The sequence below is a fragment of the Alexandromys fortis genome, unplaced genomic scaffold (genome assembly GCF_014885135.2).
Source record: "Alexandromys fortis isolate MF-2015 unplaced genomic scaffold, M_Fortis_MF-2015_v1.1 scaffold_272, whole genome shotgun sequence".
NCBI lineage: Eukaryota > Metazoa > Chordata > Mammalia > Rodentia > Cricetidae > Alexandromys > Alexandromys fortis.
The window spans coordinates 619,057-643,148 of NW_026068149.1; the positions used below are offsets into that span (position 1 = coordinate 619,057).

The following is a 24,092-nucleotide window of genomic DNA, read 5'->3' on the forward strand; positions in this document are numbered from 1 at the left end:
TTCTTCTGAATCTATCTTACTGGGTATCTGTAATCATTTTCTGACCAGGAGAGTTTTTTTGTTTGTTTGTTTGTTTGTTTGTTTGATTGAAATGCTAAGCAGCAGTGACTAGGATTAATGCTACAGCTTTTTCTGTTGGCTTTGCCGAGTCCAAAATGGCAGAAGTATGTTCACCACCTCTGTGGGTCATCCTCACCACCCCAGCTCCAGAGACACAGTGGGTCTATGTTGCTATTAAACAATTTGTAACAGGCTGCTCACCAACCCTATTTAAGTGTTCCATAGCATAAGATTCAGAGCCGTTTGTGTTTCCAGCACGAACCAGGAAGACTTCTCTTAAACCAACTGTGCCTCTGCCTGCAGCCAACAAACATGGCATATATGAAAAGAATGTGGCTACAAAGAAACTGCAGTGAACTCCTGTTGTTGTGGGTCTAGAAACACTCTTAAAAAAAAAAAAAAGCTTTTTTAGGTGTTACGTGAATCTATGCCAGACAGTGGGCACCATTTGTAAACAGAGACTACATTTCTTTTCCTAACTGCCCAGACCTGAATAATCAAACAGAAACTATATTAATTACAACACTATTTGTCCAATGGCTCAGGTATATTCCTAGCTAGCTCTTACATCTTAAACTAACTTATTTGTATTAATCCGTTTGTCTCCACGAGGCTTCGACAGCTAAATGGTGTCTCCCTGACTCCACCAACACTCTCTATATTTCTGTTCAGCTTTCCCACTTGACTCTACTCTACTATGTCATTGGCCAAAACAGCTTTATTTATCAACCAATAAAAGCAACACATATACAGAAGGACATCCCACATCATTTTACTACACTTTATATAGCAAAATTTCCCAGTGAATTTTGCATTTTTTCTCTTTTCTGGCTAAGTTTTTTCTACTTCAATGTGCTCTCTAAGGACATGTGATTGTTTGATCCAAAATGGCAGAAACAAATTCCACTCTTTATAAGGCCACCCCAGTGTCAATTTTGCAATCCTCCAGATCATGACCAAACCTTTCTGCATGAACTTGCTTCTTCTACCTACCACTGTATCCTCCCCTTTGAGAAGATGCACTTTGGCAGTACTTGTTCTTATCTCAAAATGAAAGATGTTACACAAGGAGACAGATCATTCTTTGTTTGAGGCTTTGTGAGCTCTGCCAGATTGCTTCATTCTGTGAGAAGCAGGGGTTGAGTCTGAATGCTTCCTGAGATCCTACTTCCACCAGGGAAAACCAGCAGAGACCAAACAGAACCATGAAAATATTTGATTCAGACCTTGGGGTATAAAAACTTTCCCCTTTACTTTTATATAATAAAAAGTAGATGCAGCAGACATATTGCACATTGAAAGTGCTTAGAATTAGACACAGGCCAGGGTTTGCATGCTGACACCAACACTTAATAAACTGAATGGTATCCACAAAACCAGCAGATTGTACTTGATGTGCCTACATTATGGCTGTGCCAAGATTGTGCTTTCTTAGTACAATTCCAAGTATATGAAATAGAACATGTTTAATAAAAGTGATTATCTCTTTTCTACCCAGAAACACAAATAGTAACATGTCAAATTGTTGAAATCTTGGTAATTATGCAAATGTATTATAATTTCTAACCTCCAACATATGCCTCTCTAAGATAATATATGATTATTTCCACATTTCCTTATACAAAATAATCAGTTTAAGCAATTAAAAATAATGTGTTTATCGATAACCTATAAACTAAATTCAAAGTTTGTTGGTGAAGAATTTAACTTGAGAGCTCTATAAAGATATAGATAGATATAGATATAGATACAGATACAGATACAGATACAGATACAGATACAGATACAGATACAGATACAGATACAGATATAGATATAGATATAGATAAGCTGAGTGGTAATGATATACACCTTTAGGCAGAAACAAGTGGATCTCTAAGTTCAAGGATAGCCTAGGTTACAGAGTGAGCTCCAGGACAGCCAGCATTACATAAAGAAATGCTTCGTGAAAAATATATGTAAATATATATATTTAAATTTGTGTTGTATTATTTACTACAGAATCTTAACAACCAGAGAAAGATTCTCCAAAGAATATTGATATTTATGTGAAAAGAGAAGCACAATGCAGAAAGAATATGCGGGTGACAGTTAACTGGGGACACATCCGGAGAGACTGAGACAAAGGAAATGACGAAAGTAGGAAAGACTGCATCAGTGGTTTTGAAACAATTCTTTTTAGTCATATGATTAAAAATGAGAGTGGAGTGTCCATTTAAGGCTGAAAGGACAGTTCCTGGCACATCTTTATAGACTCCTTGTATGTGGTTAAGAAATACTCTTGTCATTGTATGTGGTTAAGATGACCTAGATGAACTGTCTTATGCAACAGTTAATGTAAAGTATTACACATAGGAATACATTCTTCATAGCTTCCTGACTTTATTAAATGGGGGGAGGGGCATAGGATTGACACAAGCAACTCCTTTTATCTCTAACTTTCAAGTTAAACATAAAAACATCTATATAACAACAAGGTACATAACCTGTCTGCACTTGTCTGAACATTTTGCTTTCTCTACTACTTAAAACAATTTTATGCAATCTTTTTGGAACTTTGGACTTGCAGATTTTCCTGATTTTCTGGTTTTGCCTGTTACACCTTTCTTCTCAAGATAACTGGAAGGTCAAAGTTGTCGGGAAGGCAACTCAAATTTTCCTCAGCTGCTCTTGCAGACAAGGCTAACCTCGAACTCATAGAGATCCACCTACCTCTGCCTCCCAAGTGCTGGGATTAAAAGTGTGCCCCACCACTTCCCGGCAAGCCATACATTTTTAAAATTTACAAAAATAACACCTTACCTTTTACTTAGGGGATATAATTATTCTCAAAAAATGCAGGCCTAGTCTATGTCTTTATTACTAAAAGATCATATGAATGAAAAAGAAAAAAATAACACTAAAACAAGCTAAATATGGTTAAAAAGAAAAAAATCACTATGAATTAAAGGTGGCCTTAGTTAGTTAAAAACCAGCAAAGTTATTGCAGGTAGACCTATCCAGGAATTTTTTTTCACAAAATATTTAAAATTAGTTGTACTGAATGCTTCATTAAAAAGAGAGAGAAAGTAGTTAGCTAAAAAATGTGGAATTTTGAACACGTTAACTATTCTGAAAAAAGAATAAAAGAGATCCTAAAATTCACAAAGATGGAAATGTCTGAAAAACTTATGAAACCATTAAATGAACTTACTTTTCACTTGAACAGCAAAACAAAACAAAACTAAATGCTTCCCATGTACTGAGGAATTTAAAATATTTAAATTTGGCAATTAAATTTAGAAGGACAGTGAGGATTTTTAACAAAGGCACCAGAAGCACAGCTAATCAAAACGTAAGTGAACCCTACATCATACCACATATAAACAGGACCTCAGATGATGTAGAAGCGCAAGGCTAAAATTAAATAAATACGTATCTGAAATAGCTCAAAGATTTTTTTAAAAACCTGAAATGTTTATATTTAAAACAACTCAGAAAAAAAGAGGTTTTCAACAAGAGCCTGGTGAGGCTGCTAGAAACGTCTGAACCCACTGGAGGCAGTGGGCCTTGCTAGGGTTGTTCTGGGTAGAGATCCTGTTGATCTCTATCAACCCTGCTGCCTTTCTGCAGGAATGAAAGTACCTTGGGCTGACAGGATGACTCAGCAAGTAAAGGCTGTAAGTAATTCAATTGCTTGACGATCTCTATAATACAATTTACAGAATGAAAGCCTTTCTATTAAGACTGAAAATAATGGAGAGGGAGAAGGGAAGATGAGGGAAGGACTGGGAGAAGAGAAGGGAGGGAAGGAAACTGTGATCAGGCTGAAAAACAATTAATTCATAAAAAAAATGAAAATAAGATTGAGGAGAAAGGTGTTGAGCATGTTACCATTTAATGGACATAACCCAAAATAATTGTGTGTGTGTGTAAGTATGTATGTGTATGTGTATGTGCTTATTATCAAAAAAATATTGCTTCCAATGTATAATCTATGGCCGTGTTGTTCTAAATATTTCACATAACAATCATAACAATTTATTCAAAACCTCAGGATTTCTCACTGAGCCTGAAGCTCACCCATTTGACTAGGTTGACTGGCCTCTGTAAGCCCAGGGAACTTCCTGTCTGTGCCTGTCCAGTGCTGTAATAACTGCAGGCACCACCGCTCCTGACTTTCTCCATGAGAAGGGGTGTGGGGTAGAGCACAGGAGCTTAGGTTTGCATGGTAAGATCTTAACTGACTAAGCCACCTCCCAAGCCCTTTTGTCAGACTTTATAATCATCAATGTGAGCACTAAAGATCTATCTATCTATCTATCTATCTATCTATCTATCTATCTATCATCTATCATCTATCTATCATCTATCTATCTATCATCTATCTATCTATTATCTATCTATCTATCTATTATCTATCTATTATCTATCATCTATTATCTATCATCTATTATCTATCTATCATCTATCTATTATCTATCATCTATTATCTATCTAGTATATATCTATCTATCATCTATCTATTATCTATCATCTATCTATCATCTATCTATCTATCTATCTATCATCTATCTATCTATCATCTATCTATTTTATCTACCCACTCACCCATTCACCTTAAGAAGGTAGAGGAGGAACACATAAATCTCTCTGTCATTTCAATTATTATGCACATTAAACGCTTCAATTCATCCTGCCATTGAGGTGGGTGTCTGATTCTGAAGAGGACAGAGCATCCTCATCTTGAAGATAAGGACAGTCTTGACCTTCACCCCTGCCACCTTAGGGCTGCAGCTGGCTTGGTTCTGCTCTCTTCTTGGCTAGACGCAGGTCTGTTGTTTCAGAACTCTCTTTGTTGTAGTTACCTTTTCCTCCTGGCAAGGCCTATAACAAAAAAAGGAACTGCAAAGCTCTGAAAATAAAACGATGGCATATATTTTAGTCTTCCTGTTGCCCAATATGTATTTTTAAGTTGTTTCAAGCAGGTTAAGTATTTCTTAAGTAATTGGGTCCAACTTTTACAACTTCTTTCTTCTGGTGGATGAATGTGTCTGAAAGCGACCAAAACAACGTAAGAAATACCAAGTCCATCATCCACTAATGCAAGTGTTCACCCAGTGAAACTTGCTCATCTTAATGCTGGAGAATAAAGTGGGGTACTTTTTCAACATTTAATAATAGCATTGATTAAATCTCCTATTGATGAAGCAACCAAGCCTCGGGTGCTCGGTGCTTCTGTTCCAGGACAACAGAAACATTAATTATACATAGCTTCAAGAAATATTTAGAAATAGACAAAGCAATAAAGTTGGCCAGCAGTACTCTTTAAACATTGCTGTTCGGGAGGAATCTCTGAGGAGGTAGAGTATTTACAAGAAAGAATGTCCCAAGTCGTGCAATGAGCAGTCATTAAGAAAATGCTGAAGTCTTTCAGGCAGAGAGGTTAGAAAGGCACAAAGGCCATAAAGAGAAAAGGAATCTGGACAGCTTGATGGTCAAAAGTTTCTCAAACAGTGAGCAGTCTGAGGAGCAAAGAACACCAGAGGCCAATCCCACAGGGCTTGTAGGATTTCACCACAAAGGATAAAAATACCATGGAGTGAGGTATGATAAGCAGGGAGGTTACTTGATAAGGGAAAGAAAGCACAATGGTGAGGATTGCTAGGATACATTGCTGACAGGCAGGGACAGGGAGGGACAGGAGCGGGACACAGCAGGACAGACACTAGGATTCTATCTTGTGCATCAGTCCAGAGAAAAGAACTTGAAACTAGAGGGTAGTTGCTGCGGGTAACAGCAAGAAGAGATGATGGTACATTGGACAAATTGCAGGGGTAGATGCTGAGTCCAGGAGGGTACAGTCATTGAGGTTATCAAGTTTGCTCCAGAAGTCTATTCCTGTTCTGTGGCCTATGGGAAAATTTCACCTATGGTGGAATAAATGCTTCTCTAAATTGTTGCTTCCAAAGCCTGGCCTGACGCAACGCAAGTCGCTAATGAAGTGGGAGTGGGGCTGTAGAGCAGAGATTAGCTGGGCAATTCACAGCTCATCGGCTTCCAGTCTGGACAGTTCACGCGTAAAACCTGTTTCTCTCTCTTCCATATTCGGCTGCATTCACCATCAGAGAAGTATTGCTTTCTTAGCTCCATTCAAACATTCTAATTTAAGACCCTAAGTCTTTGCTTGGTTGTTTGCGTTACAGTTGCCATCAGGGCACCCACAGAAAAGTCACTAACCTTTCTAACCTCCTGTTTCTTTTTCTATCCCCAGAAGTAGTAAAATCTGAGAGCTTACCCTCAAGTTGAAAGAAACAGGGTATATTATATACATGCCAATTAGCTATTAGAGTATGAAGAATAATTCTTTCTAATGTCATAAACTCAGGATTGCATCAGATTCCAGGATGTTCTATTATTTTTTATTCATAATCTGAATAAAACTAGAGTGTTCCCATACTTGATATTTAAAAATGAAGAAAGCGACCCACAGCTAGCAGGGAGCACATGTTCCGTGGTCTTCCAGTCTAGGATTCGTGTTGTGGTCATATAACGACTCTCTGCTCGCTCATCCCTACTACCTGGTGAACAAGGCCACACATTTTTGAGACAGCTGTCCCTGACAGGATGTCAGGTAGAACGTTATTCTAACTAAGTTGTTCTTAAGAATATATTATTCATGTGTTTATGGGGATATAAAAGAAATAACCACTGCTGCCAATCATACAACAACATGAATAGTGAACCATATAGTATAGGCTATTTAGTAGCAGTAGTCAATGTCTATCTTCTTTTGCTTTCTGAGATAAGGTCTGTCTGATTTGCAGCCCAAGGTGGCTCTGGTCTCTTGATCCTTTAGTCTCCACCTCTCGAGGGCTCTGACTATCTGTGTCTGCCACACTCTGGTCAACACACTGCATCCCTTCTTTAATTATTATTTTAGAGGGTGAGACTTCTAGTTATTAGAAATCAGTAATTACTGCAACATACTATATTAATCATGCTAACAGGGCAACAACCTAGTCTACCTTGTATTTACCATGTCTCATCATTGTAGTAAAAGACCATTCAGAGTCGTCAGCCTAGATGATCTGGGTTTTTATGGATATCCTCTCTGGCGTTTGCCTACCTCACTCAGTGCACATGGCTCAGGGATTATCTCTGCTGTGAGGAGGCACAAGGCTGGTTTAAAAAAAAGCATGTCACCTGTCATCCTCAGTGTTTTGTTATTTATAGGAGGATACTACAATGGCTTTGAAAACCTGACAGCTTCTCTCAGAACTGGAGAGGATCTTTGCTTTAGAGGATGGAGCGGGCAGGTGGGGCCAGGATTCTGAAAGCTCCAAGGCCATAAAAACTGCCCTCAGCCGGTTCTTGTCTTGCTAATGTAAAGAATGAAATTCGTGAACCACAATTGATGGGGTTGAGAGAGGAGTTTATTATAGATTCATACGTGAGGGCAAGGGAGATGGAGAGGTATGTGGTTCCCAGGAAACAGAGTTTCAGTGAGCTGCTAGTTTGAGGGCTTTTCAATGGCTTATGGCAGGAAGTAGGGTGGGACCTGGGGAAGGGGATGAGGTGACCAGTCCAGTTGGCCCAACCAGGATTCAGGTGCCTTTTCTAGGTTTCAGCCAGTGGTCACGTAGTCAGGTCGTTTAGTACAGCCCTTAGGCAGCAGCGTTCATGTTGAAGATAGTGAAGACACAGAAGTCAGAACTCTCTCCTGGCCTCCAGCAAGGACATTCTGGGAATTGATGCTTGGGGGTGTCCGTGCCCTGCACGTCCAGTTCTAGCCCATGTTATTACCATTATTATTAAATAAATATTTTTTTCTTTTAAAATTACTTTTCTTTCGTAGTAGAATAAACTTCATTTTGGAGTCTTTATATCCTTCGTGAAGCTAGCTGAGCATGGTGACACGCGTGTGATTCTTGAACTTGGGAAACAGAGACAGGCAATCTGTATGAATAGAGGGCTATCCTGGTTTGCTCCGTGAGTTTGAGTTCCAGGACACCCAAGAGTCCATAGTGAGATCTTATCACACAGAAAGTGTCAAGCAAAGGTGCTCTGAGCTGTGAGAAGAAAGAGAGTGGGGAAAAATGTAACAGTGCGATTAGCTAACTAGGTATCTTTATGAAGATAGCCTGGAATCAGGTGACCGTTCCTTCTGGCTTCTCTTCCTGCCTTCCTTTCTTTCACTCATTTTGTTGAGGAAATGAACGGGAGGATATTGACTGAGCGCTGGGATAAAGCTTCATGTACAGAATTAATACCGTCCTACGGTGGAAAAGCATGGAGCCCTGTACAAAAGTCAATCTCATCACGAGGACGCAAACCCCACGAATGAAGCAGGATGACAGGAGTTTTGACCGCTGTCTAGCACATTGTATATAGAAACAAAGGAATAAACCCAGACAGGACATTATAAGACACCAACAAACTACTGCCTCTCTCTTCCTTCCGAGGATACTTTGGAACACAAGTATTCCCACCCACCGTGGTCACCAGAGGGGCCCCACTAATTTCTTTTCTTTTCCAAAGCACCTGCTATGCAGTGTTCACAGCAAGACTCCAGCATCCTCCTCAGCATCTTAATCAGCTCAACCACTGAAAGTACAGCTCACATGCCAGGGATTGACCATTTCTGCCCAAGCTATATTTTTCTATGGGCATTTGGGGGTACCCAAACTCCTTGCTTCTTTTTCTTAATTCTTTCTTCTACCCACCTTTCTTGGCTCTCTCTATGCATGTTCCCTTCTCACTTTTTCTTCTATAGACATTAGTCTCAAGTAAGTCCTTTGAACCTCTGTTTTACTAAGAATAGGGCCAAAGTACATAAGTGCTACCTTATAAAATTATGCCATACCTATTGAATAGGGTGGTATATGTTTATTGCCCAGGTATTATTTATTATATAAGTTGGTATATTGCCTTGGTAAAATACATCATACTAAATAAAAAGTTATGATGATCATCATCAATGCCAGAAGTATTTGTAATATCAAATCCCATACCTAGAATTGACATGTCCAGTGTTCCCTCTGCCTCTAAGATCTTTTATTTTGATGTGAAGTCCAGTTCCATGCTTTTAACATTTATCCACAAGGCAGGGGATATAGAATTATGATGCCAAATATCATTATATTATTCATTCTTTTAACAAATAATTTGGAGATTAAATATATGACAAGAATTATTTAGTATACTTAGGATTTTGAAGTCCAATGAGCAGGGAAAAGTTATTTAATGGAAATATATATATATAGTGACAGACTCTTGAGACAGCTCAGTGGGTGAAAGCGCTTGCCACAAGCCTGAATACATGAATTCGAGCCCTGAGACCCATGAGGTGAAAGGATGGAACTTACCCCAATTTCTGTGTACTTCTTCCTTGCACAAAACAAATACATAAATGCAACAAAAATGATTTTAAAATATATAGTGTGATAAATGTCTGCATATCTGGAGATATCTGCTAGAGGTTCACTTAGCCATTGTAAAACCGGGTGAGATAGATATAAGAGATAATGATGTACACATTGTATATTTTACAAAACCCAAAAGACAGTAACAGATCTACAACAGCTGAGTCACAGCCAGACTTCAGGTTTGAGTCTCAGAGAGTCCCTGAAGATGCATCCTGAACCTCAAACTCTGCCATATCCTCTAAAAGACTGACAAAACACACATTGTTGGCACTTACCCCAACATTGTCAACATTTGCTGGCCCTGGAACTACATTTCCAGAACCATGCTAGGCAGGGCTGCCTCTGGAAACCTCCCAATAATCGCGGAGGCCCCGGGACAAAGGGTGTTTTGCCTGGAACTCATTTTATCTCACACTATTCAATATAAACTACACTTTGGGGCATGAAACATGTACCCATCATCTGCTTATTTGCAATAATTGGCAATGGCATGTAACAAGTGATTCAACTCTCTAAATCTTTTTTTTTCTAATATCAGAATGAATTCGTTAATCCAAAGAGCCCCCAAATCTCTATTTGTCTTTGCAGAACAGTTGCTTAAAATTTCTTTCACAACTAAATGTTCTAATTTGATCATGCACTTCAAAGAAATCCCCAGATTCACTTTTTAGCTCTAAGATATGGACCATTTAGTAAAATTTTTAATGTTTTAGCAATGGCAAATTTTGCAGAAATTTAGGAAAGTAATGTTAGTATGTAATGGTGCCTTTAAAAATGCTACCTTAATTATACAATGTCATTGTTAATCCTTTAAGGACCTATGAAGTGTAGAAGGTGTTGGCCCCTCCCCCACTTAGTTCTTGTAGCTGAATTCACAATAAAGAGCACTTTCACCCCTCTGTTCCCATGAAATGCTCCTGCCAAGCCTGCGTGTTTTTAAGGTAGAATCTGGAGACAGAAGTGGCTTGTTCTTCAACCACTTTGCTTCCTCATATTGCTTCCCTCAGTGGGAAAAGTCTACATGCAGATATCTGTGATCCGTGAGACGGGACAAAAATGAGCGAACGTAATTGGTCCAAGAGGCACGTTGAGTTTGCCTAGTCCACCACCGTAACCCCAGGTTAGCTCAGAAGGAACTCGAGCCTAGCGTACAACAGCCAGGCAACTCAGAACAGTTCTCGCAAGAAGGGCAGGCGACTTCTCTAAAGATTGCTACCTAACAATTGTAGGCAAGAAGATTGAAAGTGGAGCTAAGGTTCCAAAAACCAGCCTCCCATCAGGTCACGAGGGTCAAGACCTGACACAGGAGCTCAGACTGCCGCTGTCAGCACACTGGGGACTAGCTACTTCCTCTTTAGCCACCTCTTGCTTTTCATTCTGAAAAGAGAAGGGCTTGAGCAACGTGATCGATTGAGCGCTTGGTAACCATCTCTACCCTCTCACCCAGTTCAGTCCTAGAAGAGGGAAAACCAAAAGCGGATGCACCGAAACTGCAAATAGGCACTACAATTGAAATCTGGTAAATAGGCGGAGAGGAAACCAAACGAAACCGAGAAGATTTAAAAAGGTAGGAGTTGGGCAACGGAAAAGAAGTTCTCAAACAACTCGAGTGGCTGAGGTTAACGAGCAAAGTTGTTACACAGGCGACAAAAAGCCGCTAGCAACTGGACCAAAGATTAAGAGAAGGACAACAAGGGAAAGAGAATTACACTCGGTAGACCTAAGGTCAACCCTGTCTTAGCCCGGGTTAGGTTCTATTTTAATCACACTGGCATTACAAAACTCAGCAATCTGGCCAGACCCCTCAGAGCCCTCAGCCGGTGAAGGGCAGAGGTTGTCCTACCCTCCGCCCCCCCCCCCCCCAACACACACACAGACACACGTGGTGCCCATCCCTACCCCGCCCTATCTCTAATTTCCTCTGGCCACCTCGCCTTCCACCCACCCAGCTCTTCCCAGCCAGTCCGGCCTCACCTAGTCACACCCTACCCCGCCCTCACGCCAGCCTCTCCTCCCCCCCCCCCAACTTTGTTCGGTTCTCAGTGCCCTGTAACCCCGCCCCTGAGTTTAGGGTTTCCGGGCTCTTGGGTATTTTAAGGCGCGTGCCGCTAGGGTCGCCTGACTCCCATCATTCGGTGCTCCGCTTCTTGCTTTCACTGCTCTCGGCTTCCCGGGCGCCATCAGCCATGGGTCCCTGGCTCTACTTGGGGCGCGCCGCCCTGTTGCTGGTGCTCTTGGGAGTGTGCACGGTGCGCTCCGACACACCTGCCAACTGCACCTACCCCGACCTGCTGGGTACCTGGGTCTTCCAGGTGGGCCCCAGACGTCCCCGAAGCGACATTAACTGCTCGGTGATGGGTAAGCCGCGTCCCGGGATCCCCCCCTTGTCGTCCTTTTCTGTCCCTGAGTCCCCTGTCTTGGGGCCGGCGTGGCGTTTGTGGGTGACTGGGAAGTTGGCAGAAGACCGGTCCCTTGGGGGGATCAGATGAGCCAGGGCCGCCAAGTTGAATTGGAGCTGCTGAGAACTTTGCACTTAACTTTCTTGAATTTCTCACAACTTGTGCTTTCGAGAAAAGTTCGATTAAAAAAAAAAGAAAGAAAAGAAAAAAACTGTTTGAGTTGAGTTGATTTCTTAGAAGAAAGTGGAGACCTGCTTTCTTCATCTTCCACTTCAGTCTGGCAGGCTCTTGTTTTTAAAAACCCTGTTGACCTCAGACTCGGTAGAACGTAGCACGTTGTTGTTAGGGTTTGTTAGCTGTTTTATTTGGGGATCTGGGAACCCCCCCCCCCCGCTCGCCACCGCGAGACTGTGGGAAAGGAACGATTTTAAACTCAGTCTCTGCTACCTGCTTCTTTCCTTGATACTTAAGGTTGTTGTTCTGTTTGAAGACTGCCAGAGATATACAAAAGCTTTTTTTTTTTTCCCCTTTCTGTTTCTTTTGTCACCTTTACCCTGCAGTATTTCGATGTGCCTGGAACCAAGCACCGTGCCTCGCTCGGGGAAGGCTCTCTGGGAGTCTGTAGTGAGCAAACACCGGGGCGTTCCACGTGCTGCAAGACTAGCTGCTTGTCCCTAGGATACTAGTACAGAAAAGGGACACTTCTGGTCTTCCCTGTCAGGCTTGACTTGCACAAACTGTTACCTCTGGGCTGTAGTCACCTAGTCAGTATAGTAAAAGCTGTCACACACCGTCACCCCCACCCCAGTCCCCACCCCAACTCCAGAAAAAAAAAAGACTCATTTTAATTAATGCCAGGTGACTAGGGGCTTTGCCTAGTTCTGGACGGTATCTACTATTATTTCTTTTCTAAGTTTAAGCGTGGATATAAGACAGAAGGAGTTTGCATAGCCATCCTCCAGGGCGTTGATCTGAATGAAGGAACAAAAGTGAGGATCTCTGCAGATGTTCTTAGCTGAATGCTTCTCTAGGAGCCTCTCTGCCTACAAACCTCCTTCTGTCCCTAAGCAACAATTAAAGGCACACAAAGATCTCACCCCTCCCTGTTCTTATGAAAGTTAAACTTTAATACCTATCAATTCAAATTAGTTATACGTATTATAAGCCTCGTGTTTTCTGAGTCTTTGGAAGGATTCAGACCGAGGTGTTAGTTTTTTACAGAGGTTGAGGAGAGAGGCGTGTCATTTCCTTGAATAGATAGCTTTCCATCTCCATAGGTTCAACTCATCCTTAGGATTTGAAAGCTGCTCTGTTTCTATGGTCTTCCTTTTTTTAATCAGTAGTTTTTGTCTTTCCCCTGTTCCTTTCTGCAATTTTGAACAGTCCCCTTCCCCCATTCTTTGCTGGATTAACATTCTACTACTGAGTCACAACACATAGGCATACCTTTTTGTTGTTGTTTGTTTGTTTGTTTTTTGTTTTTCAAGACAGGGTCTCTCTGCTTAGTCGTGGTTGTCCTGAAACTTGCTTTGTAGACCAGGCCTGCCTCTGCCTCCTGAGTGCTGGGATTAAAGGCTTCTGTGCCACCCCTACCTGTCAATTCTTATTTTTTGCTTGTTTGTTTACTTATGTGCATTGGTGTTTTGTCTTCATGCCTGATTGTATGAGGTGTCAGGTACCCTGGAACTGCCATGTGGATGCTGGGGACTGAACCTGAGTCCTCCAGAAGAACAGTCAGTACCCTTAACAGTTGATCCATCTCTCCAGCCTTTAGTTGCACAGTGGTCAGCTCTGTATTCTTCAGAAGCCTCGCTTTATAGGCTTGTCCAGACCCCTCCACCACAATACAGAGGAAGCAAAATTGAAACTTTTGAAGAAGTCTTTCTGGAAAGAATCTCACTATGTAACCCTGTATGGCCTAGAACTCAACTCTGTAGTCCAGGCTAGTCTCCTAGAAACCTGCCTGTGCCTATATCCCCACTGCTGAGTTTTTCCTATGGGTGTCCAGCAAAGCCCATTTTTTTTTTTCATGAACTAGATAGATCATGAATCCCAGTTAGGTTGCAAGGTAGGAAAATACCTTAATCTCGAAATTATTGAGGCAATGCACTCCCCTAGGTGTTCAGTCGACTTTCATGTGTTTTCTGTTTCATTTCCTTTAGAACCAAGAGAAAAGAATACAGAGGTCGTGGTACACCTTAAGAAGTTGGATACGGCATATGATGAATTTGGCAATTCTGGGCATTTCACCCTCATTTACAACCAAGGCTTCGAGATCATACTGAACGACTACAAATGGTTTGCCTTTTTCAAGGTTAGTTTACCGTTCCCAGTCATTGCTTATCTAGAATGTCTCCTGATTAGGGGCCTCCTGGAGTCTTATTTTTAGACCAAGAAGAGAACCAGAATTGATGCTAATTTTCTAAGACAAGTTGGATATTGTAAAATTGACATTTCAAAATTAAAATTTGGGTAAGTTTGATTGTACATTTAAAAATGTATAGTCTTTTGTTTATACATATAATCTAACTGTGGGAAAGTTTTTACTAGTTTTAAACGTTCCCTCAGCCACCGGCTTTGCGGTGAACCTGTAGGAAGGATAGGAGAGGATGAATTTCATTTTCTGGATTGATGCTGTCCTTCTAATCATGACCTCCTGGCTTTGAGAGACTGACCTCAAGAACTCATTGGAGTATTAAAATGTACTACATATGCTAATGTGAATAATTTACTTGGTTAGAGAGAGAGGGGATACATAAAAGTCATTATGCTCCTCGGGCTGATTAAAACAAAAGACAAGCTATCTGACACAGCAAGAGTTTGATTTCTCCGACTAGTAAAGAACCATTGTATGTGCCTGTATTCAAACGCCCTGCTTCTAGTAGGAGCTCTCTCTGGGTTACAAAGGGTGGAACTCTCTAGATTCTGTGGCTCCCATGTGTTCTTTAGGAAGAGTTGAAACTTTTCCTATAGGCTTAATATTCAGGGATTCAAGTAAATTGAAACTGAAGCAGCTGTTTCTCATTATACTTGGAATATATATATACAGAGTTTTCCATGGGGCCTTGCAGCCGCTGGAGCATCTGGTGAGGATAGAGCGTTTATAGAGACTTCTGGGAAACTGGGGAATGCATCTGTTAAAAGTGGCAACAGACAGCGTAGGCCTTGCAGTTTGATTTCTCATGTGACATGACTTATCACCAGGATATAGTCTTCTGAGCCAAACATATTTCTTAGAATAATAACTTCCAGAAATATTTTAATGCAGACTTCTCTTTAAATAAATAAAGTAAATAAATGAAAGAATGAGATCCAGAATGCTTAATTTCTCTCTGGTAACTGACTAGCAAGGAAGAACCAGTCTGGGAACTGTCAGCTTGGAGCCTATTTGATTAGCTCAAGCCCAAGTATGACTAGCTGTTAACTATTTTTAAGAACATCTCCTAGCATTGCACTAAAATCCATCCTAACAGCATCTGAATCTCATGTTTCGGTTGCATGGTGGGTGTATTCAGTCTGAATTAGTTCTCAGTGTGTCTTTGAATGGGCCTAGGGTTTTGTTTGTTTGTTTGTTTTGATATACATCATTTCCCCCTTCTGTTTCCTCCCTCCAAACCCTCCTATATACTCTTCCTTTCTCTTTTTCAAATTCATGGCCTCTAATTTTCATTATTTCTTGCTATGTCCATAAATGTATGTATGTATGTATATATGTATACACACACACACACACACACACACACACACACGTTCCTAAATGTATAAGTATAGCTTTCTCAGTCTGTTTTACATTATTTGGTATCAGCTTCCCTGAGGAAGACTTTCTCCCCTTCTCAGAATTCTTTAGTTGCCTGTAGTTCTTTGTTGAACTTTATAGTCTTTCCCTGAGCCACTTTATCATGTCTATTGCTGTTCTGGTCTAGCTCATGTTCAGGGCCAGGGGCTTCTAGACCATTTGTATAGGTACACTCCTTTCAAAGTTCTTAGCCTTCAGATCAAATTTGGCTTTTAGACCATTTGCATACGTACATTCCTTTCAAAGTTCTTAGCCTTCAGATCAAATTTGCCTGTTGGCTTAGCAAACAAAAGCACACACACACACACAAAAAATAGATGCTTAGTTTTCATTATCAGCCCTGAGATGTGCCATAATTTGCTGTCTTTGTGGTTTTCTTCTTCCTCTATCTTTTATCGACACACAGGAAATAATTAGTATATTTGCTAAGAAATGAAGAAAGAACAGAATGAATGAACTTGAACTCGGTTTGGAAATAAGTTGAGTAAAATATTGGGAAGGTGGGAATGGGCTATAAATAGATGAACAAATAATCTGTCCACTTGTCTTAGAAAACTACTGCCAAATCCTGGGGAGGAAAAACTGGTAAGATCACCGTTTAACTACCAGAGGCATAGTAATCAGAAATAGGCTCGGGCCATTTCCCACAGCCTTGTCAGGGAAAGTGGGGCTATCTGGCAGCTGAATGAAGAGTTGGGGCATGCTGTATTTTTTTTTTTTTCAGATCAGTTTGGGCATGTTGAATATTTTGCCAGAGCATAGGGGTATTAATCACATTAGGTGAAAGAACTAATTTTAATAGAGGCAAATGTGTTGTTCAGCCTAGCGGAAGGAGGCAATGTCTATGGAAATGACCAGTGAGTCAGGGATTGTCGGAGCCTCACACCTCTGGATGGTGTTAGACACGTGCTTATTCCCTCATTAAGTAGGAAGATGGCTCTTACCTAAGTGATTTTTTATATATGTGGACTAAGGTGGCCATGTTCAAGAACCATAAGTAGGGCCATGTTTCCTTTTGCCACAGAAAAACACAAGCACTGTGCTTAGTTGGGTCTGGTGATAAAGATGATACTTTCAACAAGCGGTGGGCAAAATATATGGGATTTTTGGTTCTGAGATATGTTTTAATGTAATCAAGTAATTCCAGATGAGCAAAGTTTGCAAAGGTTGCTACAGAGATCAGGTGACCCAAGTTAGAGCCTGGAACCCAGGTAAAGGTAGACAGAGATCCACAAAGGTGTCCTGTAATCTCCATACATGCAGCATGGCCAAGTATAGCCCTTTGCACTCACACAATGTAATACATAACTAAACTTTTAGAGCATTTAAATAGCAAATACAGCAGCAGTACTGAGGAAAAATGTTTAAAATTTCAAGCAAAATTGTAAAGTGGAGTGGCTACAGATAAACACAGAGTCAGATACCTTGGGTGACGTTGTTGACCCAAAGCTGGTTGGATTTTATCATAAACATCAGGGAGTTTCCTACAGTTCTGGGGAACTACGCTTCGAGGAATGTGTAACTCAAGAAATATAAACCTGTTCACTGAATAGAATACATAAGCCTTTTTCCTAACGGCATAGAAAATATTTTTTTGAACTAGTATTTTAAGTTTGGTCTTTCATTTGTTTTGTATTTTTGAGACAAGGTCTTGATTTGTTGTCCAGGCTAACCTTGAACTTGAAATTCTTCCTGGGTTTCAGGTGTGGGCAACAGGCCTGGCTTAAAAATGGATAAATAGAAGCCGGGCGATGGTGGCGCATGCCTTTAGTCCCAGCACTCGGGAGGCAGAGGCAGGTGGATCTCTGTGAGTTCTAGACCAGCCTGGTCTACAGAGCTAGTTCCAGGACAGGCTCCAAAGCCACAGAGAAACCCTGTCTCGAAAAAAAACAAACAAAAAAAATGGATAAATAGCATCGGTTTTGAGTGTCGCATGTAAACTACATTTGTTCAATCCAACTGTTACGTGAATATCTAACAAAAAATTGCTGCATATGCCGCCATTGCAATTCTGTCTTTTATTATGCTACGGAACAGATGGATTTCTAAAACTTCCCATTAGCTAAGACCGTGTCACGTGCTCCCCACCACATTTGTGTGATGTCTGCCTGTTGTCCTGCTGGAGTTGTTTTTTTTTTTTTTTTTTNTGTTTTTGATCTTGGCCATTCTGACAGATTTACACAATGGAGTACTACAAAGTGGAAAAAAAATAATGACATCCTGATTTTTTTTTTTTAGGTTTTCAAGACAGGGTTTCTCTGTAGCTTTGGAGCCTGTCCTGGCACTAGCTCTTGTAGACCAGGCTGGCCTCGAACTCACAGAGATCCGCCTGCCTCTGCCTCCCTGCCGTAGTTTATTATGTAGGTGGTGCACGCGTGCAGGACGTTCATCAGTCAGTCCTTTTGTACAGCACAACAGCAGACCCGGCCTGCCCCCTCATTCTCTGAATTCCACCTTGGTTTAGAGTGGCTAATGTCGATCTCTTTGTGGCACCTTGTATTATTCATATCTTACTGGGACATTAGCTGAAAGAATAGCATTTCTCAGGAAGATTCCTAAATAATAATAATAATAAAAATTGGTTTTTAATGACTTAAATTATAGTAGGTTGAAACCGGACTAGCCCCTCTGTGTTTTTGCACATGCCTTCAAGTTTACATAGTTCAAGTTGAACAGAATGCTCCTAAGAGGTCTCCTTTTCTTATTTCTTCAAGGCAGTTTTCTGACCTGAACTCGCATCCTGGCAGGGACCTACGCCCTTTATAACCTCCTGTAAAACAAAACAGAGGAATTAGGCGTGTGAGCAAATGGAACCGCCTTGGAAGTGTGAAGGCCCTCCCTGCAGCCGTGTTCTGCACTGGCAGATTATAATGGCAGTTATTAGCCAGCTCTCCTTGTCCCCGTGACACAGTTACACCTCTGCGAAATATCTGCATATTAAAAAGCAGCTGGCCTCCTATAAAAACACACAGACACACACCCAAAGCAACACTCGAGCAGAATATAAACAGCGGTGATATTGTCTGACTTTATGGCATCGGTGGTGGCTACTGTTTTTTTCTTCGTGTTTTTATGTGTTTTCATCATTGCGGCAAGCTATATAAAGCTCCACTGTATGACGAGCCCAACCAAGCCGTCCAGAGGACCCGTAAACAAACTCAGCCAGCCCCAAACAGTGTCTTTGTGAACAAATTACTAACGTTTTTCTCCCCCTCGCTTTATCTCCTCTGAGGCAGTGGGGAAGAGACGGGTAGGAAAGAACCTCATCTTGTTTTGAAGCTAGCTATTCAAAGGGTAGAAAAAAATACAGAGGGAAAATAGATTTGTTATGGCTAAATATTTTTGTTATATTTATTTATTTTGGGGGAAATCGTGAGTTTGGTCGGGATTGGGAGGCGCTTTGTGGGTCGTAGCTTCTGTATAGTCAGTCAGAAGGCAACCTATAGAAAAAATCACAGTTTCTTTCCGTCCACAATGAGGGTCCTGAGGATTAAACTCGGGCCTACAGTTTTCCCAGCAGTCACTGTTGTTACCCTGAGCCATTTATTATGGCTTTGCCTTTTATTTTTGTGGTAGTCAACTTAAACTTTTCAATTATTGAACACTTTGTTTTGCCCCCCCCAGTTTTAATTGAATTATAGAACAATAAATAATAATAATAAAATGCCACCACCACTGGCTTCATAAAGCAAGCTGTTACTTAGAGGCAGGCCAACATATGGAGAAGCCCATGCCAGGTTTTGAATTCCGCAGTTCGTATGCTAGCAATTTGCAAAAATTGAAATTATTCACCTCAATCAGAAATGTCGGTTGCATTTCCACAAGAAAGGATTCGAGAACTGTGTACTAGTTTTTCACTGTGCCTTCCGGGTTTATTTTTTAGGACAATTGTTTTTGCAATAGATGTTCTTTTTTAAAAAATATAGAAATTCTATATATTAAAGACAAGGTTTATTTTTTAAGATGAGACTTTCTCGTTTGGTGAAGGGTCAATATCAAAACCATCTTGATGCCCGTCTCATGTGTATTTTCTAATTGATGCAGAATTGTATTGTGACTCAGTTTACCAATGTAAACTCTTCATAGGATGTCACTGATTTTATCAGTCAGTTGTTCATGCAGCTGGGAACTGTGGGAATATATGATTTGCCACATCTGAGGAACAAACTGGGTGAGCACAATTGAAATAATCTTTATCTTCACTGTTGAGCCAGCTTTCTGCTGCCCTGTTGTCTTATGCAAATCAATGCCTATTTATTCTTGCGGGGGAAGGAGAATGCACAGATTGTTGTTTTCCTACGCATCCTTGCTTGAGCTGGCTTTCCTACCACCTTGACTTTCTCTGCTGCTTTATGTAACTTGCCGATCTCACGTGCTCCGATTGCACCATCAAATCCCAAGTGTCATAGCAGACATGAACCCAAGGCGGAGAAGACCAAACTGAGAAAGGCTGGCTAACATGCAGGTCACATTTGTAAAGTGACTAAGCTGTCCTAGCTTGTTTATTCCTTTCCCCAAAGACTCCCTCAAGGAGGAACCACGAATAGTATATCCCCTAGTGCCAAGACATACGTGCAAGCAGCATGAGAGAACTACATTCACATGTATAGCAGACACATGCTATGGTTCTAAGCTGGAAGAGTGAGGTCATAGCCTTTTAGAGAGGAGGTGGCTCTTTTGAAATGAATTGGCATACCGGTCCCCCATCACCAAGTTGCCTTTCATCTTTTGTAAAGCAGCTTCTACTAAAAGAATAGAATGTCGACTAGGAAAAGAAGGATCCCTTTGGCTCACTCACTTTATATCTTCAGAATGAATATTTAAATTGTTGCTCACATAGGATTTGATGGGAAGAATGGATGGTGAGCAAATCAAATCGATGAGATGTCTTACCCCTTTTTGTGTTTTAAAATGATACTGCTTCTCCTCATCCTTCCTCCTTTTCTTGCTTACTAAGTCCTAAAAGCCAGCTGCAAAAAGAGAAGTGAGAACCGGTCTCGAAAGCACCATCATCATTGTAGTCACATTGCCCGGGCTTTGTAATGGGTCCGCAGCAGTCCATCTTACTAGAAAGGAACTGCTCCTGGACTGCATCTTCCCGTAATTTAGAGAATGTCAGGCATCCTCTAAAACTAGCTCGAAATGAGCACAATGAGCAGAAATAAGCTGCACCTTCTTGGTTCTTCAGGGACCTGGATGAGGAGAGACTGTGTTAAGTTTCCTTTGTTTGGAATGGCACAGAATTCTAAGATACTGCATGGTGGTACTTGAGGAGGAAGACTGCGTGGGAAACTGCCCCAAAGTAGATCCACTGCTTTCTCAGTACCGTTTATAAAATTCTGCCCTAAATTTCTTCAACCTTCCTCCCACTTCTGGGGAAACATCAACCAATAGAAAAGTTAAACCCTAGTCTTTTTTCCTAAGCATATACCGTGGTACCTACAACCACATCCAAGCAGCACTAGGGCTACATTTAGATGTGTAGGAGATGCATGCTATGGGCCTAAGCCGCTAGGATTTAGCGTGTTGCTTCAGCAAACTGGCATTTTAGAGACGCAGTCACGTAGATGCATGTGCTTTGCAAGCATGTTGCCTGGATGCATATTTCATGCTTTTTCAGTATTGAGCTCAATAGCTACCAACACCTAATATAGTAGTGCTGGTATTGCTTTTTTTTTCTTCTTTTTGCTTGACAAAGGTTACTGTGATAAAGTGTTAAGAGATGGTGTAATCTTTGTTGGCTTGTAACTCTAGCTTTTGTCTTGTAGTTATTAAATAGATCGTCTGTTGGGAGGCTCTTTAAATACCACAGCCAAGAACAGACTTTGGTTTAAGAGGCAAACACCTGGATCTACCTCTAGCAGCTAGTGGAGGCCATGGCAGCTACAGTCCCTTCTGGAATCTGTTTGCATGTAACATGCAAAGGAGTCCTGGTGACCTACCTCCAAGGCAGCTGCCATCCTGAACGTTTCCTTGGAAAACAGTAATCACCACTGTGGAATGTGAGCAACCAGAGACTGCACAGAAAGAAGGAAAAACCCCGTGGAAGAGATGAAGTCTCAGGGGGCTTCAGCATTTAGCATTTTCCTAAGTCTTTTTTCTTTCTTTCCTTGGATGAATACTGTTATGCTAAAAAGGTTTCTCCAAACTCAACAGGATTTGGGTTTTGGGTTTGTGGACCTTCTTTTTCTGTTGTGTCACGGTGAACAGTTTGCTCTCAGTTAACTCACTTTTCCCGGGTGCCTTCACTTTCTCCAATCACCTTCAGGAACTCCCAAACCTATAGTAGAAGAAAAGAAGGCTTTGAGATGACCTGAAATGGGCAGATGTTAGCTATTGAAGGGAAGATGTTTCCCGGGAAGAAGGAAGGATGTTTTCTTAGCTAAATACGAAAAGGTGTATCTTCTCTGGCACAGTGGTCCCCTGCAGTGCCTCCAGCCAGAAAGATGATGTGATCAGTGCCTTCCTTTTCTATTGTTTTTCTCTTCTCTTTTCTTTTTTCCTTCTGTTTCATTTTTTTTTTAAATTAGGTGCTAGCTTTTTGCTAAGACGTTGACTTACTATATATCTGAAGGTCCTATAAAATTGATGGGCCTCATTTCATTTCACAGATAGCAATGGTTAGCCTCTTAGAAAGTTTAAGCTCATAAGAGTTTTTGACAGTGAGGCTGGGAAGATGGTTCACATAATTAAGAGCACTGGCTGCTCTTCCAGAGGTCTTGAGTTCAATTCCCAGCACCCACATGGTGGCTCACAAACATCTATAATGAGATTTGGTGCCCTCTTCTGGTGTGCAGGTATACATATAGGCAGAACACTGTATACATAATAAGTAAATAAATAAATAAATCTTTCAAATAAAAAGAATAGATAAAACTTGAGTAAAGAAAAAAAGGAGGAAAAGAAAGAAAGAAAACAACCCAAAAACTCACCTATCCAACACTGTGTCACGTGCTGTTAATATCCAGCACTTGGAAGGCAGAGGCAGGAGGATAACAAGTTGGAGGTCAGCATGGTTTACATATCAGCCTGGCTAATATTTAAAAAAAAAAAGAAGAAGAAGAAGAAAAATAGTTTCTGACTGTAAAATGATACCCCTAATCTTTCAAACTTAAGGACTTCCCTGGGGCTAAAAAGTAAAAGAAAAGCGATCTCACTGAAGTAAATGGTATTTAGAGCCACAGTTGGCTAGTTTTTCTGGTGAATTCCAGCACAAAAGCATAGTGAAGGTTAGTTTTGTGGGGTGGAGTGTGTATTGCTTTGGCTGTCACTGAAGCCTTAGGAGAGTGTTTTTCCAGGTTAGGTCTTCATACCCTTGAGCCCTCTCACTTTCTTGCTTTGAACCAGAGTTCTTTGACTAAGCAGGTGACTTTAACTTGTCTTTCCCCTTTGCTGTCCCACACACTGAGAATCAAGCTTTTGAACATAAGTGTAAAGCCCAATGGAATCCCTTGTGAAATGGCCTTTCCTTAATAGCACTATTGTTCAGCCTGATTGCTGTCTTGAAGCTCCTTCCTGCTAAGCAGTGGAGTCATTTCCTTCTCCCTTGGTTTAGAACTGACTTGGAAGATGGAAAAGGTGCACGTATACATAGCGTGTTTTATCTACCCCACTCTTCTCCCGTGGCTCAGTTAGCTCAGAAGATTTGTGATCTCTGAGTCATCCTGGCGGTTTTATGCCATGTCCAATTTACTGGTTTGCTGATTTTTTTTTCTAAATCCTACCTCTAGTTTCCATAGTCTTCAACATCTAGAATGTGGTCACCACTCCATACGTGGGAAAGAGGCCATTAACAATTCCCCATGTCTTCTGCAGGTGCCTCTGGTGTGTCCTTGTAAAGAAATGGCCTGGTGTCTTTATCCACCAGGATACCCTTCCATTTTTCTCTCTTTATCTTCACCACCTAATGCAGATAGAACTTTATAGGTCTGGGGAAGTGAACTCCACTTTTCCTTCTGCAGACATTTTACAAGTAACGCTGGCCGACAACGTATCAGCTACTTTTCTGTTGCTCTCATAAAACACCATGACTAAAGAGACCTATAAAAGAAAGTGTTAAATTTGGCCTACCGATTCAGAAGAGTCCATGATGGTGGCGTGATTACCTCTTGAACCACAAGCTCTAGGCAGTGAGAGCTATCCGGGTATTGTGGAATTTTCTGAAACCTCAAAATCCATCTCTAGTGACACACCTCCTCCAACAAGGCCACAAGTCCTAATCCCTCCCCATCAGTTCCACCAAGTGGGGCACAAAGTATTTACGCCAATGAGCCTATGGGGGTGGGGAGGTATCCTCATTCAAACCAGCACCCAACACATGGCTTTTCTTGGGTTCTGGAAACACTGACCTGGGATGTGCTATATCTTTAGTTCTCTGTTCTAAAAAATATTATCAAGTTTCCAGCCTCCAGAACCCTCAAAAAGTTAGAT

General features: G+C 41.1%; 1 protein-coding gene across 2 annotated transcripts in view; it reads left to right on the plus strand.

The window, feature by feature from the left end:
- The first annotated feature begins 11,540 nt into the window (after window positions 1-11,540).
- Ctsc (cathepsin C) overlaps window positions 11,541-24,092 on the plus strand; it is a 31,331-nt gene continuing 18,779 nt past the window's right edge. Inside the window, exons 1-4 of one of the 2 annotated variants that reach the window (XM_050127226.1) lie at window positions 11,541-11,825; window positions 14,029-14,180; window positions 19,749-19,833; window positions 21,431-24,072. In XM_050127226.1, coding sequence (XP_049983183.1) covers window positions 11,654-11,825; window positions 14,029-14,180; window positions 19,749-19,833; window positions 21,431-21,441 — 420 coding nt within the window. In that variant the 5' untranslated portion in view covers window positions 11,541-11,653 and the 3' untranslated portion in view covers window positions 21,442-24,072. Of the gene's footprint in view, window positions 11,826-14,028; window positions 14,181-19,748; window positions 19,834-21,430; window positions 24,073-24,092 lie in introns of those variants that run through there. The other variant, XM_050127225.1, reaches the window with a different exon arrangement.